Consider the following 16,598-nt stretch of genomic DNA (forward strand, 5'->3'; position numbering starts at 1 on the left):
GAAGGGATTGTTCCTCTCTGTATGGCACTCGTCAGACCACATCTAGGTACTGTGTCCAGTTTTGGGACCTGACACAGGAAAGATGTGGACAAACTGGAGGGAGATTGGGAGGACGCCAAGGCGGTGGGGCTGGAGCACTTGCCCTGTGAGGAGGGGCTGGGGGAGATGAGACAGCCTGGAGAAGGGATGACTTCAGGGGTACCTAACAGCCCCCCAGCACCTACAAGGGATCATTGAGGACGCAGAGCTGGGCTCCTCACAGCAGTGCAGGGCAGGAGGGTGAGAGACAAGAGGTACAAGTTGCAACAGGTTCAGGCTGGGTATAAGGAGAAACTTTCCCGTGTGTTCCCATGGAGAGTGAGGCAGCGGAGCGGGTCGGCCTGGGAGGCTGTGCCATCTCTGACCTTGGAGGGTTTCAAGCCCTGACTGGTCCAAGCCCTGAGCAGCCTGGTCTGGCCTCAGAGCTGGCCTTGCTTCGGGCAGGGGGTTGGACTAGAGACCTCCCGAGGTCCCTTCCAGCCTGTGACCCTCAAGCCTTTAGGCACCCAAAATCCTACTGGTGTTCGGTGGCTTTTATAGTATTTTTGTGATAGCAAACATATGATTGACATCTACTTCAACCCTTCTGATCACCTCTATCTTCCCTAGAGTCCTTCTTGGAGGGTAGGCCAAAAACTTAGAATCTTTTTACTCTCTCATGAAACAATTCTTGTCTAGGGATTAAAACCTTTAAAAGCTTCGCAAACCCTGTATGTACAGATTTAAGGTTTCAGTTCTCTATATCTTGATATTTTAAAGTAGGGGAGTGCTTTTTTATTTACTCTGAGCTAACTAATAACTGTGTCATAATATATTAAAATCCTTTCTGAGAAGTATTCAGCTGAAATTTTTTTATTAAAAACTTAGATTATGTCATGCCTGTCTCTGACTCCCCAAGGATATTTGAGTTCATCTTAGTTTCTAGGCTGTTTAGCTTTTTAAAAAAGTAGGTTAAAAAGCATTGCCTTTTAATCTATAGACTTTGCTATTTATATTAGCACTGTGTAGGACTTCGTGTTGCTGCCGCCAGAAATGTGATGTTTTATCTTTCTGTGTTATACATTCTCCACCCATCTACAAATGGAAAAAAAAAAAAACCAAAACCTAGTAAGGACTGGCAAGTCACTCTTAAAATACTATCTGAATACACTACCCTTACAAAGTGCTGCTGCTTAAGTCTCCTGCTATCCATCTACTGGAAGAAACAGCAAAATACCATATAGAAATACACCAGAAGTTGATAGAAGATTGGGAGGGTAAAAAACCTTTATACATTTGGTACCTCCATACATGGCCGGTAATGTGTTTGTAAAAATGGGCAAATGCCCTCCAGCTAAAGAGGAGAAGCACAAACTATTCCACTGGTCTTACCAGTAAGACAGAAAGTCAGGAAAACCTAAAATGTCAGAGAGACTGCCTCACCCCTGATGGCCAATTACAGCATGGAAAGGAAGGAGGATGGATGAAAAGGCGGCTAATATGTGTGATAGTGTTGTACAACTTGGATTATACTACTGGATATGCTGTGCGTGAATTTTTCTTTGCTATTTGCAGTCTGGGTATAGAGTATACAGAGGAAAAATTAAAAGAAATAAAGTAAAAACAGTATCTGAAGTTGGTACTTGAGGAGGTTTTCATGAGACGGAGATTCCTCAGTCTTAATTCTTTGTATTGATTTTTATGGGAAGTTTCTCTATGAAATATTTAGCAATGAGAATGCAGAAAAGTAACTTAGAAATAAACTTTTGCTTTGGTGGTTGCTTAGAATTTTCTGCAGGCATCCTTTGAAAGCAAATTATGTTACTCCATCCTTCTTCCTTCCCTCTCCACCTTCCAACAAGGAAAGTAGTATTATACCTTCCACAAAAATGGAGGCATTTAGTGATCATTCTCCAGAGCTCAAACCAATGTAAACCAGGAGTAAACCTAGTGAAGCTTGTGTTAAAAAAAACCAACATAAACCCCCAAAAAAGGCCAACAGAATTCCACTAAGAGCTAAATGTTGGAGGTAGAAATACACAGCAGTGAAATATCCTGAATTTGTGTTATTTTTCTGTTCTGTTGCGCTATTCCATATAATCTTTGTCCTTGCAGCATTTAACGTTGGCATTCTCTTAGGATTATTCAAGAGAAAGCATTAAGTATTTGTAGTCCTAGTTAATATCTTTATAAATAGTTTAGAATAGGATCTGCCATAATAAAAGTTTGAAATAGTTTCCATTACAATTCTTTGTTTTCACATATTCTAAAATTTACAAAAGACTTGTTTTGGGGGGTGAAATGTTCCATCCTGTGAGTCTGAAAAGTATTTTTTCCTCTTTAACTCAGTATAATCCTTTCAGCTATTTTGGAATTATAGGCAAATGGGAAAAATTCTTTTTCCTTTTGTACAACAATAATAATAATAATAAAAATAAAGAAAATCCTCAGCTACACTTTTAACAATACTACAGGGAAAACAAGTTAAGGTTGAAATATGTGGTAAGATCTACTGCCTTTGCTTGCTCTGAGGGAAAAATTAAAAATAAAGTTATAAATGACGGAAAAATAACATCAAACTGTTCCCAGTAACATCTGCTAAGCTTATTAGCAGAAACTAATAAAAACCCACCCCCTTAATGACGTCGCTGCACATTCCCTTTGCTGCACATTCCCTTTGCCTGAGACCATCCAGACGTGAACTAGCCGGGCTGATGCGGCTCCCGGCTGGTCTCTAGACCTTCGCAGATCCTTAGCATGGCTCCTGCTCACTGGGCAGCAATGGGGCCCCAACTTGTGAGAGGTTAGGGATGCGCCTGTCCTTGTCACATGTGTGATGAGCAACGCTGGTGCTTCTCCTCTCCACTACTTCTAGGCCTCTCCAGCCACACAGAGCCAGTCTGCGTGTCCAAAAAAGTCTAGTTTTTTAGCCCTGGGCAGACTCCTGTTGTTTTATATCATCTTACACGTAGAGCTTTGCTAGGTCCAAGGGTTGGTTTTGTCACGCAAGTTACAGGTGTTGTCATGAGACAGTAATACCCGAATGGCTTTTACATTTAGTGTTTCTCTAACTGCACTTGTGTAAAGCTGTCCTAAAAGATACTAAAGAAGCATAAAACTTGAATGTGCCTAGAATTGAAACACAGGTTTTACTGAGTATCTGGGCCTTGTGGGAGAGGAGTAACACATAAACCTACAGGTATGTGGACGAACAGGCCCTTCTGCATGGCGATGCTGCTGTGTTTGTGTTGCTGCCCCTTGCCTGGAGAGCATTTCCTGTGCCCCACAGCTCTGGGGCAAAGGAACGAAATATGAGATTATGGGTGTGAAAAGATCTCAGAGCCCTTTGTGCTTACTGCACATCACCTCGTCACCTCCCTGCTCTTCCTGGTCTTGCAGTATTTATGTGACACGCCTGCCATGCCTGTCCATAATGTGTTGGGTAGCGGAGATACCTACCGCTGTAGCTGGCACTAATACCATTGCAACTGGTAAAGTGATAGCGGTGTGGTTTTTAAAATGAGGGTTCGCCCTCCAGGTGGTATAGGAAGTAGTTTATGTAAAGATCATGGTAAAAGCCACACATGGATGTTTTATCCTTATCTCGGTCTTCAAAAGGTGCGCAGGCAAGACACAACCAGATTCTGCAACCTAGTTAAATCGCAGATGTGTTGGGAAAAATGAGGATTTTGGCCCCTGCTATCGGAGTTGCACCATTTTAAACAGCAAAGTTGTAGGATAAAAATCAGAAATAATTGAAATAGCCTTATTGAGATATTCCATCTTTCAGGCAAGGCCTTCAGGCTGTCGCTCACTTGTCCTTCCAGGCCCGTCACTCTGGTGTTCCTTGCTATGGCGCTGCCTCATTTAAAATGGGCATCATGCCTGCTAACCCCCACTGCCCATGCAGCGGGTGGCTCAGGGCCTTATTGGAGGTTTCTGGAAGCTCCATGGTGTCACCTCAAAGACAAATGTTTGATGTACTGGACCTTGGCCTGTCTCATCACAGTTGGGTGTCTGTCTACATCCACGTCCATTCTTACAGACCAGCCTGGGACTCAGACACTTCACGTGTTAGTGGATCTTTATTGTTAGATGTCAGAGAAATTGTCAACAGCTGAAAAGAAACTGTGCCTTATTCTGAATATTTGGGGGGATGTTCATTCTGAAAGGTCAGGTGTGTTATTTTATTCACGTCTGCAGTCACTGAAAGAAAATGAAACAGGTACAACCAATTCTGGTAGGAACTCATCCCATCATATTTCTTTCACCTCAATACTCTGTGATTTGCTCCTTTTGGTTTTGTTGAGGTTTTTGTGAAAATACAGGTAAATTAAGTGAAAAGTTAAATTTGATGTAGTATTAATACACTGTTCCTCTTGCCAAAATTCAAGAAAAGCAGATGTCAATAGAGCAATTGTGCCATCTTTTTAAAGTTGCAATCTTCCTTAACTTTTTTGAGCATGTAGCACTACTTGTAAGATTTAAAACACATTTATTCTTGCATTACGTACATGGAAATGCACGCGCACACAGACAAGTAACTGCACAATCAGATGATCATGTATTTTGGCCTAATTGGTGTGAAGTGAGTGGACACATGCTATTGTCCCCCAGTTTGTCCTAATTGCCATTTTGTGCTCATGTAAGGAAGAAAATCCTGGTTCTGTTTAGTGGCAGCATTCCCAATTGACTTCAGTTGTTCCAAGTGATGAGGTATCTTGATTCTCAAACTAAATGCAATCATGTGTTTTGATTTCTCAAGCCTCTCTAATCCCTTCCTTTTTTTATTTTAAAACTATTCATTTCATTTTATTTGCAAGCTCTAGAACTACCGTGAACCTTTACTCTCCCATCAGTCTTATTTTTGGCTTCCCAGAGCTTTCTATACAATATACTAGTGCAAACATTATTTTTGTTTATTAAAAAAAAGAAAAAAATTAATTGAAGTTGCCTCTTCTTAGAACTAAGCTATAAAAGAGGTATAACACAATTGCACTAATTAAGAATAGCAGTTGGTTTTGTTTGCTTTTTTTTCCCTTAGCAAAGTGCCAAAAAAGGAAAAATCAATACAGGAAAACCCATTTCACTCTGCAGCAAAGGGAGTTGGAAAAGATCCACTTGAACTCTTAGAACTGAAATGCTGGAGGCTGATGTAATTAAGTAAACCAGCTGAGAACTGAAAAATAATCTGATCAAACTAAGAGATTGTAAGTATGAAAAAGCTGATGCACAGTTCTGCATCTTTTGATAGAGGAAGTAGAGTTTGCTGGGAATTTGGTGATGAAAGGCTTGTCTTTTGTTGACAATTAGTTATTTTGCACTGGAAATTGTTGGATTAATTGAAAAATGTTTGAATAGCGCTTAGAAATTGCTGGAATATGTCTTGTTGCCCTTTTTTTTAAATAAATAGATGTGGGTTTGGTTCCAAATGGCTTTTCAGTTTGAAAAATAATTTATAATTTAAAGAAAAGTAATATTCATGCTGAAATAAAACTTTCTGCAGTGATGTCCACCAAAGTGTTTAATCGGCCAAGCTATTTTTATTAGTATTTTTGTATTAGGGCTCTAGGTGGCTTTTTTTTAAAAGTTTTGATATTTTACTGGATGATGTATTATTTTGTTAACATCTTTTCCAGGATAGGACAACCACTGCAGATTTTTTTAAAAGATAAATACAGTAGGCATAGTTACGCTTTTAAGAAAGAGGAATCCATCTGTTCAAAAGCACATCTTTACAGGTGTTGCATCGTAAACCAACCTTCTTCCTAAGCAAAGTTTTTATTTTATGTAAATGAAAACCCCGTTTTTGTCAGATTTGCCCACACAGCATTTGATTCATCAAGAGTGACCTTCAAGAAAGAATTGTAGGTTCATTGATCACTGCCACACATGTCTATAGCTGACATTCAGTCTACCTCCTCGTTCTTCAGTTGGCACCAGATTTTGAACGCTGATATGGTTGAGTTCAGTGATTAATTAATTGTATGAGATACCCTAATATGTCAAGTTGCAAGCTAGACCTTTTTTATATCCGTGCCATTTTTCCTGAAGCTCTCAGGTACAGATGCGGTTGTTACTTCCTTTCGTCAGAGTGTGATCTTACAGGCAGCAGTGAGAATGGGGACGAGCTGGGGCTCCCTGGGTTTGTTTTGGTTTAGTGTGGCCTTTTTAAAATCAGCAGAAGGTCAGTGTAAATAAATACACTTAAAAACAAAAACAAAACCACAAGAAGAGCCAGCCGTAACATTTGGTAATGCAGGTTTTCTGACAAGCCTGTTGCCTTTTCTCTTTGAGGTCTCTGTCCTTATTAAGCTGCCATAAATGTTGGTGGCAGAGCTCTAGGTGAGAGAGTGCATACGGTACCACGCAATAATCATTCTCGAAGGCAGGTTACCCTGTTCTGCAGAATCTCAGCTTTCATTCCCCCAAAAGAACGAATTTGTTGCTGTGCTTGTGAAGAAAACATCAAAGTATTAACAGTATAAGTGATGCAAAGACATCTGTGAGCATCTGTAAAGAGCCTAGAACAATAGCTCTGAGAGGTTTGAATTGCCTCATTTGTGTCATTAAATAGTTCAGATGACCTATGGTGGAGAGTCAACTATTTGCCTCCTCATTAAGAAAGGCCAGGGAGATATGGTGCAGGTCTTACTGTGAGCACATCTTGATTTGGCTTCTTAAGTACGTGATCTCTAGAAGGGGCAACTGTTTATATTTTAGGTTTAATTTTTTTAAAGGAAGGTGTCAAGTTCAAGCCTTGCAAAGAAGGAGTCTGGAAGTCGTGCGTGCACAAGCTGCATTTTGAACAGGGCTAGCTGTTATTGTGGTGACTGGTGTAGGTGGAGTTCGGAAAGAACCATCCTGCATGCTCTGTACCTTGTAATCAGCAGGAACGAAATGGTCTCATTCCCTCGTCAGGGTGCTTGTAAAGATGTTTTACTCTTTAACTTCATGAAATGGCAGGAGAGACTGCAAGGGGAGAGGGGACCGAGTGTGCTCTTTTCCTCTCCAGAAGTTTGGTTTTGGCATTTTGGGAAAGCAGCATACTGGGAGTTCCTCCTCGAGAAGGGGCAGCTGCAGTAAAAGCCAAGACTGAAGAATGCAATGGTGTGGGCCAAGCAGAGCTCGTTAGCCTTTGGGGAAGAGCTGCTGGCTTGCTGACTGTGTTCTGGCTCTCTGGTAAGACACAGCCTAGAAATACAGAAGCGTAGGGCTCATTGAAAGTTTCTGAAGAAAGTATTTTTCAACAGAAAATACTGAGATTGACTAAAAGTGACTCGTTTTGTGAGAAGTGGCTTCTGGCTATGGGAAATGTTTTTTGTTAAACTACAGAGCATATGCAAAACAGTAACACATTGATTTGGCTATGCTGTCACGGTGCCTTCCTAGAGTTTATTTTAGTTCTCATGTTCGCATTCTCTTCTCTGAGATGGGGAGACTGTAGTGGGTCCTGAGAGATGCAGCTTGATGCATGGAGCCATCTTGGATGAGAGAATGGGAGCACAAGTACGTGAACTTTGGTTCCCATGCGGCAGGGCATCAATTTGACAACAGTAAATATTTGAACGTTGTGGAATGTTTTCATTTTTATGAAACCTCTAATTTTTTCCTTTTTTCACCCAAAGCAAATACACAATTTCTCTTTGGCCCCATCATTTTAATGACAATGTTGTTGTTATTAAAACTTTGGTTGGGAAAAGACATTTTGGCCTAGCCTTGTCAAATAAGTAGGTAAACAGTGCAACCCCTCCAGGAGATAAATGAAAATTTGTGGGTTTGGTTTTTGGGGTTGTTTTTTTGTGGGGAGGATGTTTATTTAACAATAATGACCCCCAAAAAATCCCCCCAAGAAGCTGATGACTGCTCAGCACTCAGTTAAAGCAGACTGGAGCTTGCAGATTTCTTCGGGGGTAAGATGAGGGCCAGACTAGCCATCTGATGAATTTCTGTCAGCAGGGCTGGATGCAGAAATGGGAAGTGCCCAGCTTCCTGTTTAGGTTTCAGGTTTAGGTTTTAGTTTAGGTGTTTTCCCTAAATGTCTGGCCTGTTTCCGCCTTCCTGAGGGGAAGACTGGACTGGTAACTCCCAGTCCCTGTGGATGGCAATGCTGCTTCAAGTAGCAAATGTAAACTCCTTTGCTGAAAAGCCTCAGCCGTCCGCTGCCCTGGGGTTAGCCCGGAGGTCAGGACATGGCCTTGGAGGACCCTGTGAGCATGATTTAGAAGCGAGGCAGAGGGGTTGTGTCTTTACATGCTATTTCAAAGTTGGAAAAGTTATTTTCCCTTGATTCTTCAGCCAGATCTCCCCGATTTATGGCAACAGTGCTAAAATATGCCGCAAGAAGGGATAGCAGTCCTTGAGTAAGAGAATGGGATGTAAATAAACTATTCTTGTTCGACCTGGCGAGTGCTGTGCTGAACCATAGCTACATGTGAGGCTGCCTTCTCCAGAGCTACCTGCATGGCCCATTAGCAAGATTCCCAGTACTACAGGAAGGCCTAATTTGAGAACAGTGTTATGTGGGTGGAGAGCGCCAAATCGGGTCCGGTGGTGTAGTCTAGGAAGTAAGCTGCCCTGGTTGCCCAGAACACAGGGGAGTGTGCCGCAGCGTTAGCTTTGCTGGAGCCAGCTCAACTCCAGCTGTGAATGACTTAGTTCAGCAAAAGCCAAGCAGCCTTAGAAGCACAACGGTAGCATATCTGAGCTAATAAACCAGCTTTTTACCTCTGTATGGGAAGCATTTCTGCAAACCTATCCCGGCAGAACTGAGAATTGAGTGTTTATTTAAAATAAGTGTTAAATTTAATTTTGCAAGATCTTGACAACCCATCCACCGGGGGAGGGTTGAATGTTTAGGATCCATTATACTTTGGGAAGTCTTCGTGGGCTCAGCTCACGTGTTTGTACATTCTTAAATATTTGCAGGATCACAACCCAAATTTTTAAGGCAAGGCTGAAGTAAATAGAACTTTCTGTTACGTGTAATTGAGTGCAGGAAGAAGTGTTGCAAGTAAAGAAAGCTCAAACACATGTTTGAATGCTTTTTGAAAATCCTCTTGACATTGTGAAGAATTCAGATGTTACTGCTGGTTTAAATGTGAAATGTCTCCAAAGGCACATCAGTACTCTTTATAAGCTATAATTTATTTCTTTTAAAAAACTATTAATCTAGGTAATACTGATCTTCAGTAACAAAAGGAGACCATCAATTAGCAGAAATAAATCTATCATAATGATAACTAAAGGTTTCTGTGATTTTCTGCAGAAGTTTGCATTTCTACATGAAAAAAAATTGTGTTGAGGGGGAGGCTAGCTGTTTGTTCCTTACAAATCAGACTTGGAGATACACAAAAGATAAGTATGTTCTTCTCCTCCCCACCATGTCTTCTGTAGCCTCTTTTATTTGGGGTGTTTACCTGCAGAGAAGAAGGAAATCAAAAAGCGCGTTAATGAAATTGAGTGTGGTTTTCATAGCTCAGCCAAATTTCTAATGAATAGATTTCTCTGGGTCAAAGCCAAGATCTGTGTATCATTTTGGACGGGTAAAAGCTTTACAGTTGTGTATCTGATTGCTGCACTGGCATCTGTGGGAGGGAAGAAACCTTAAATGTATGAGTGGGGATCATCTGGTTATTTACAGCATGGTAACAATGTGTATAAAGAGATGATCCAACACATATGACAAAGTAATTCCTTTTGACTTACTTTGGGGAAAATGCATTGTAAATCCAGCTACTCGGTGTGCTTGGGATTCTGATACAAAAGTAGCTGCTGTGGAGGTTTTTCTGGGGCTGTCAAGACTATTTATTTTGCAGTCAGGCTGATTTTCTCTGGTTTTAATTCATTTAAGAAAAGTCATCTTTAGAAGAACAAAAAACAACACTCCTCCTTTCCTTTCCCTTTCCCAAAGCAACCCTCTGTATGTGGGAAATACCATGTTAATGTCTTAAATGAGCAGGATGCATCCAGAAACAGCATTTGTAGTTTCTTGATTATTTTTTTAATAAAGTTCATGTTACCACAAAGTACGTCATTGCTGAAACTGAATTTTTGTAAGAGGTTTCATCTTTACCAACTTTCCTACCACCAAATACTGAAACTGCTATTTTTAAAATGCTTTTAGAAGTTTTATGTTGGGTGTTTTTTTTAAACCCACAGCTATCAAAGTTTCTTGATATATTGTTATCATGGCCATAGCAGCGATACGGATGTATTTTAAGTACTCAGACAGGGATGAATACGGCCTTAACTGTTGCCACAAATGTCTGTCTTGTTCTTCATTGTATGGTGAAGATTATGCAAAAAGGGGCACAGGGATTTATTAATTATTCAGAACCAAGTCTGTTTATCTGGAAGAAGTATGTATAAAGGTATACTGAAAGTAGTGCTTTCGCTGTCTGCAGTCGTCAACCTTGGTAACTGAAGCCCTTACAGCTACCAGTGCTTCCAGACTCCTGATCCTGTGGCAGAGAAATTTGAACCCATTTTACAGATGAGGGATTGAGGAGAAAAGAGACCAAACAACTTTCCAGGGCGATACATGCCATGTGTGACAGAACTGGCTGTTGGATACAGCTGATGTCCTCATCCAGGATGTCAGCAGAAACTGATCATCCTTTCCAAAGTGGATGAAGTTTTCCCCACCAAGACTTCATGATTTTCAGTATTTTTTTTCTTCTTGTTCTCTGTGAAGACCAAACTGTAAAAATAAAGACTGGTATACTTGAGGAGGTTGTCTCCCAAATTAGCAAGCTATTGTTTCTTATGGAAAGCCAGCATCCGAGCCATTGATGAAATATAGCAGCCCAGGAGAATAAAAGGCTTACCAGGGTTCGAAAGACCCCCATTTACATAAATATGCAGAGACATCTGTTACAGTCATGAGTGATCTGCTGGTTTAAATCATAGCAGGGGAAACTTGTAGTTGACCAGCATTGCCTGCAGTAGCAGGTGCTACTTTAGGCAGCAGGAATTACTGAAGAGGTTTTCGATCAACAAAGACCTTTCTGTTTGCCAAGAAGAGACATACGGGAAATTGAAACAAACGGCACACGCCTACAGTCTTTCATTTGTAATACGTGACGAGAGCATAGCATGTGCTTCTGCATCCACATCTTTACACGATTAGTTATAGGTATGGTGTGGCTGACAAAGCTGCAAAGTTTATGTCTGAGAAGTACTTAACAGCTTTTCAAACCAAACTACTTAAGTCAGATTCCCAAACAGAAGTGAATCATCAAGATTTAATGGAAAATGTTCAAAACAAATTTGTTGTCTAAAACCCAGCTTTTTTATTATCAAGAGTATATGCCCAAAATAGTAATGTAAAACTGTCATCCTAAAGGTTACAGTTACTTAAGTGAATAATTGAAGTTTAATTCTTGCTCACCATTAATCAGCAGAAACATTATAACATTATAACTTTATATAATGCCAGGACATTTGTATTCCTTGTTGGCACAAGGTATATGGCGTTCTCTCTCTTTTTTCCTCTCTCTCCCCTCACCCCCATACCCCCCGGTAATGAGATTTGTAATCTCATCTTAAATTTAGATTTTTTTCTGGTTTATGGGAACTTTATTTAAGTTCTCTGCATAACATGGTTCTGTAAGGAAAGAATCTGTCTTTTCAGTGGATGAACTACTGGACAGAAAACCAGATTACAAATTTGGGCCTGCAAAGAGGTTATGATTTGATATGTTATGTGTGACGGTAGTTGCCAGCAGTTCTGAAAAGAAAATGCTCACACAGTAGAATGAGTGTCCGAAGAACCTATAGTACAGCCACAGAAGTAAAAGAGTTTACATTTGCAAAGGCTTACAAGATATAAAATGCTCCCTCTGACTCTCTCATATATGTTAAATACTGCTCTTTAATTGTAATAAAAGGTACAGTACAGCTTGAGTACTCGATTCACAATATTTAATGGGTGCCTCACATTGGGATTTAACAGCTCTAATAACTATATGAGATCTTCAAATACCTTAACAATTCCCACCTCTATTTTGATAATAAATTTCATAATAAATCGAGATAAAACAAAACCTGTTCTTTTCTTTCCCTTTGAACAGAGCGTGGATCACACTTCTCGTAAACCTCATCATATTGAGGTTGGGCTAAGATGAGCATAACCAGTGACGAAGTGAATTTCTTGGTGTATCGCTATCTCCAGGAATCGGGTAAATTTCCTGTCTTTCCTCACAACTTCAGGTCATAGATGAAATTGGAAAATTGGCTTTTTGCATGGTGTTGCTTTAGGAATGTTGTGTTGAGTGTTTCAGACTGATAAACTCAGACTAAGTATTTCTTGCACAAACCCATGTTTCTTTGAAATCATGGTCTTGAACATAACAAAAGTACAAACATATGCAGGTACAAAGTAAGCATTGCAGTTAGGCAAAACAAGGAAATAAATAACATTATGTTAACAAATGTTCTTGTAGAGTTGTATCATCTCAGACAAAGTGATTTTTGGCAGCACTGGCACAAGCACATGGACTTTGTAACTTTTTTCTTAGCTACTTGAAATAGTTCTGCCACATACTTATTAAGTAAAGAGGGATTGTCTAAACTGGTTTTATACTGGCTGTAAATGGAAATTTGGGTGCAAGCATTTGATGTTTTAGAATTTCATTAGGGTGATTATATATGTAAACTGAGCTGCGCAAGTGTCAGTGTGGCTCTGCCTTAGTATCACTTCACAGAATCAGAGAATGATAGGGGTTGGAAGGGACCTCTGGAGATCATCCAGTCCAACCCCCCCACCAGGGCAGGTTCACCTAGAGCAGATTGCACAGGAATGCGTCCAGGCAAGTTTCGAGTATCTCCAGAGAAGGAGACTCCACAACCTCTCCGGGCAGCTTGTTCCAGTGCTCTGCCACCTTCAAAGGAAAGAAGTTCCTCCTCATGTTTAGATGGAATTTCCTATGACCAAGTTTGTGCCCCTTGCCTCTTGTCCTGTCACTGGGCACCACTGAAAAAAGACTGGCCCCATCCTCCTGGCACCCACCCCTTCAGTATTTATAAGTATTGATAAGATCCCCCCTCAGTCTTCTCTTCTCCAGACTAAAAAGACCCAAGTCCCTCAGCCTTTCCTAATAAGAAAGATGTTCCGGTCCCCTAATCATCTTTGTAGCCCTTTGCTGTACCCTCTCCAGCAGCTCCCTGTCCTCCTTGAACCGGGGAGCCCAGAACTGGACGCAGTACTCCAGATGTGGCCTCAGCAGCGCAGAGTAGAGGGGGAGGATAACCTCCCTCGACCTGCTTGCCACACTCTTCTTGATGCGCCCCAGGATGCCATTGGCCTTCTTGGCCACAAGGGCCCATTGGTGGCTCATGGTCATCCTGTGGTGCACCAGGACTCCCAGGTCCCTTTCCACAGAGCTGCTCGACACCAGGTCAGTCCCTATCCTGTACTGATGCATGGGGTTATTCCACTCCACCTCTGTCTGTTTTCATGTAGGAAAATAATGTCTTTACAGGGCTTTTCATTTTAGAAGGAAAACTTCATCTTTCCTTCAAAAAATAAATTGAAATTGAAACTTAAATTTAGGGTCTATCTTGTTTTCATAGTCTTGATTCTACTCTTTGACTGCAAGAAGTAGAAGTTCTCTTCACTAATGGAAAATGTTCTGTTAGAGCAGGGGTGATAGGGGAGATGAGAAACATTGACAAAGGATTTATAGCCAGGATCCCAGTTTACTTGGTGCTGGCCCTATGTTCTGGGTTGGTAAAAGTAGAATTGACTAAAAATATTTGGTGTTTCATACACTGAAAGAAAAAAAAATATTCTGTGTAAAATATATGCCTTCCTGTCAGAAGACTTGAAGCCAGTTTTAGAATAAGCCCTCCAGACTTGAGAGATGTCTTGGACAGGGAACCAAAATCCCAGCAGGTAGAAGATACTGGGTTAGCCTGCGTCTGTTGGTCATTATAACTCACATTCGTTAGCTACATTATTTTGATCTGTTTCTTCTGCTTCCAAGATTATTTCAGTCCCAGGAACCCAAATCGCTATGCAAGGAATCTCCACTGAAATTGAGAAGATATATAATACTTTTTCAGGATTTGGTCTTTTAAAACAGTTCTTTGAGAGTCCAGTTGTGGTCTTTGTTAGTAGCTGCTTTCTCACATGGTGTTCCTCTCTCTAATAATGGACCTTATAAAAAAATAGTCCAGTTCTTGCATGCAATCAGATGAAAGAAAGTTAGGAACTATCTAACTAAAATTTCATCCAGACAAAGTTTATTTTTAAATATAAGCTATTGGGTACCACACTGGAAAGGGCTTTTGAACATTAGAGTGGTGTGCACATGGACATAGCCGAAGCCTAAAGAATCCTGAAATTGTTTTGCATTGTTGTATTTGCATTGTAGGAGATACTACATTACAGTATATTAATACAATAACTTTTCCTGATGTGAAAAAAGAAAACCAGCCTTTTTTATTCCTCTTGTTAGATCAGTAGGTGGGTTAGTGTTGTGTAAAGAAGGAGGCTTTACAAAGTCAATCAAGAGTGGTGGTATCAGCCAAATGTGAGGAAAAGGTTCTTCTAGGTAACCCATCCTCCACAAGCAAGGAATCACTTTTGCCATGTTAGGGAGAACTTCACATACAAATTTTCATATTTATTGCAAGTTGTACTGCTTTTATCTTCTTATGTAAAGAGCCAAATGTTTTTCTTACTTAATCCACACATACTAAAGGCATTCACAAAAACATTGTATTTCCACTGTTCTGTTGTATTTTACCCATATAAGAGAGTAGAAGTTGAGGTTAAATATTTGAAGAAACATTCAAATATGCTTCAAACTGAGCATATTGAAATCTAGATGCTAGGTATTGATTTAGTAGATACACCTGACAGTTTGCTAGTAATTCCATTCAGCAAATAAGATCTATAACCAATGATGAATCCACTAATCTGTTTAAAAAGCTTGTAACATTTAGTTTGAATCTTCTTTCATACTGTCATTGTTTTTTCCAACTAAATGTTTCTATCTGTATTTTCAGATAAAGTAGGGTAATAAGGCAGAAATTGTTATACAGCATCTTGCCTTTCCACCTGCTGGTACAAATGCCGTAAGATGCGACAGCAGATGAAAGATGTTTAATCAATAGCTTCAGAAATAATGCATGCCAAATTTAGAAGGTTAGTGTTTAAATACAGTTTAAGTTCAAACCCCTACAGTTTAAGGAGTTTGCCGAAAAGAAGGTTATTACATTGATCATTTATTAACATCAGCTGAGCTCAAAGCTTCTAAAAATTGTATCAAACGCAACCATAAAGGTTGCTTACAAGACTGTACAGAAGTTCAATTTTTTTTTCAGGTATCTGTCCTTTAATCTTACCCTGTAAAACTTCCAGGCTTTCCCACAAAAAGTAGGCAAATGGTAGGAGGAAGAAAGAAATGACAAAAGGAAATACATATGGTGGAACAACTATGTAAAAACTGTCCCTGGAATATTTCCAGTATTTTGCGACTGCAGGGCACAGAGCACTTGAGATTATTTGAAACATTATAGCAAAGATACTGGTGGGTGCTTTACACTTCCTTATGAAAATGCTGGCAGGTCATTCTAGTAGAAGTTCAGTTCTTCTAAATTTGAAGTTATAAATTAAGTTCAATTATTATATTTCCTTCTTAATTCTCTGTCAGATTAGAAAACTTGTACAGGAGAGTATCAATAGAATTGAACTGTCTAAACCATTATTGTTGCTTTTTAACAAGTCTTGGCATACTAAGGGGAGCTCCAGTGAACTGGAAAAAGCAAATGTTGTGCCAGAATTTTTAAAGGTTAAACAAGATGATCCAGGTAACTATAGGTCAAGCAAAGTCATTGGAAGGTTGAAACTAGATACCTCCAACAAAAATGAAAAGATGTCAGCATGCCTAATGCCAGCCAACAAGTTTTTATGGATAATAGATGTTGTCAAACAAACTTGATACTGCTTTTTCCAAGATCACAAATTAAGTTGACAAAGATAACTGTGCTGAAAATAGTACACTTAGACTACTTCATGACATTTACTTAGCCTTGCTGACACTGTGGTTAAAACCAAAACGAAAGAACAGTGTGTAAAATCAGTATAATCCACGGTTACAAAATGGATTAAAAATGGGCTAATGGAAACGTCTTGAAAAGTGATTAGAGTTGAAGAATATTCATCTCACAGGTTGCTTCTAGTGGAAACTCACAGGAATCTGTTCTTGGCATGATACTGATCAATAGCTTTATCAGTTACCTGGAAGGAAATATAAAATGATTCTTGAGTACATTTACAGATGGAATGAAATGGTAAGTTGTGGCACTTGATGAGTTATACTGACTGATCATGTGGTTTAAAAGAAAAAAATACATCCAGGGAGACTGCTTTGAGTTGCCTGCTGCTGGAGAAGGTGCCTAGTCCAGGGGCAGTACAGTCAAATCCCTCCAGTACGAAACAGGACTTGGCAAGTTAAAGCTCTAATTGCTTAGCTGTATTGAAGTAAGTAAATAATTGCCTCTTCTCATAGGTGACTGTCTCAAGGCTTATCTATGCCCAGAGAAACAAAGCAGTCAGGCATAATTTCCAT

General features: G+C 39.9%; 1 protein-coding gene across 1 annotated transcript in view; it reads left to right on the forward strand.

The window, feature by feature from the left end:
- Window positions 1–16,598, forward strand: part of TBL1X (transducin beta like 1 X-linked) — a 199,859-nt gene that overhangs the window by 132,937 nt on the left and 50,324 nt on the right. The window contains exon 5 of the mRNA XM_059815202.1: window positions 12,093–12,200. Within this exon, the coding sequence (XP_059671185.1) occupies window positions 12,143–12,200 (58 nt within the window). The 5' untranslated portion in view covers window positions 12,093–12,142. The remainder of the gene's footprint in view (window positions 1–12,092; window positions 12,201–16,598) is intronic.

This window comes from Gavia stellata, chromosome 1 (assembly GCF_030936135.1).
Source record: "Gavia stellata isolate bGavSte3 chromosome 1, bGavSte3.hap2, whole genome shotgun sequence".
Classification (NCBI taxonomy): domain Eukaryota; kingdom Metazoa; phylum Chordata; class Aves; order Gaviiformes; family Gaviidae; genus Gavia; species Gavia stellata.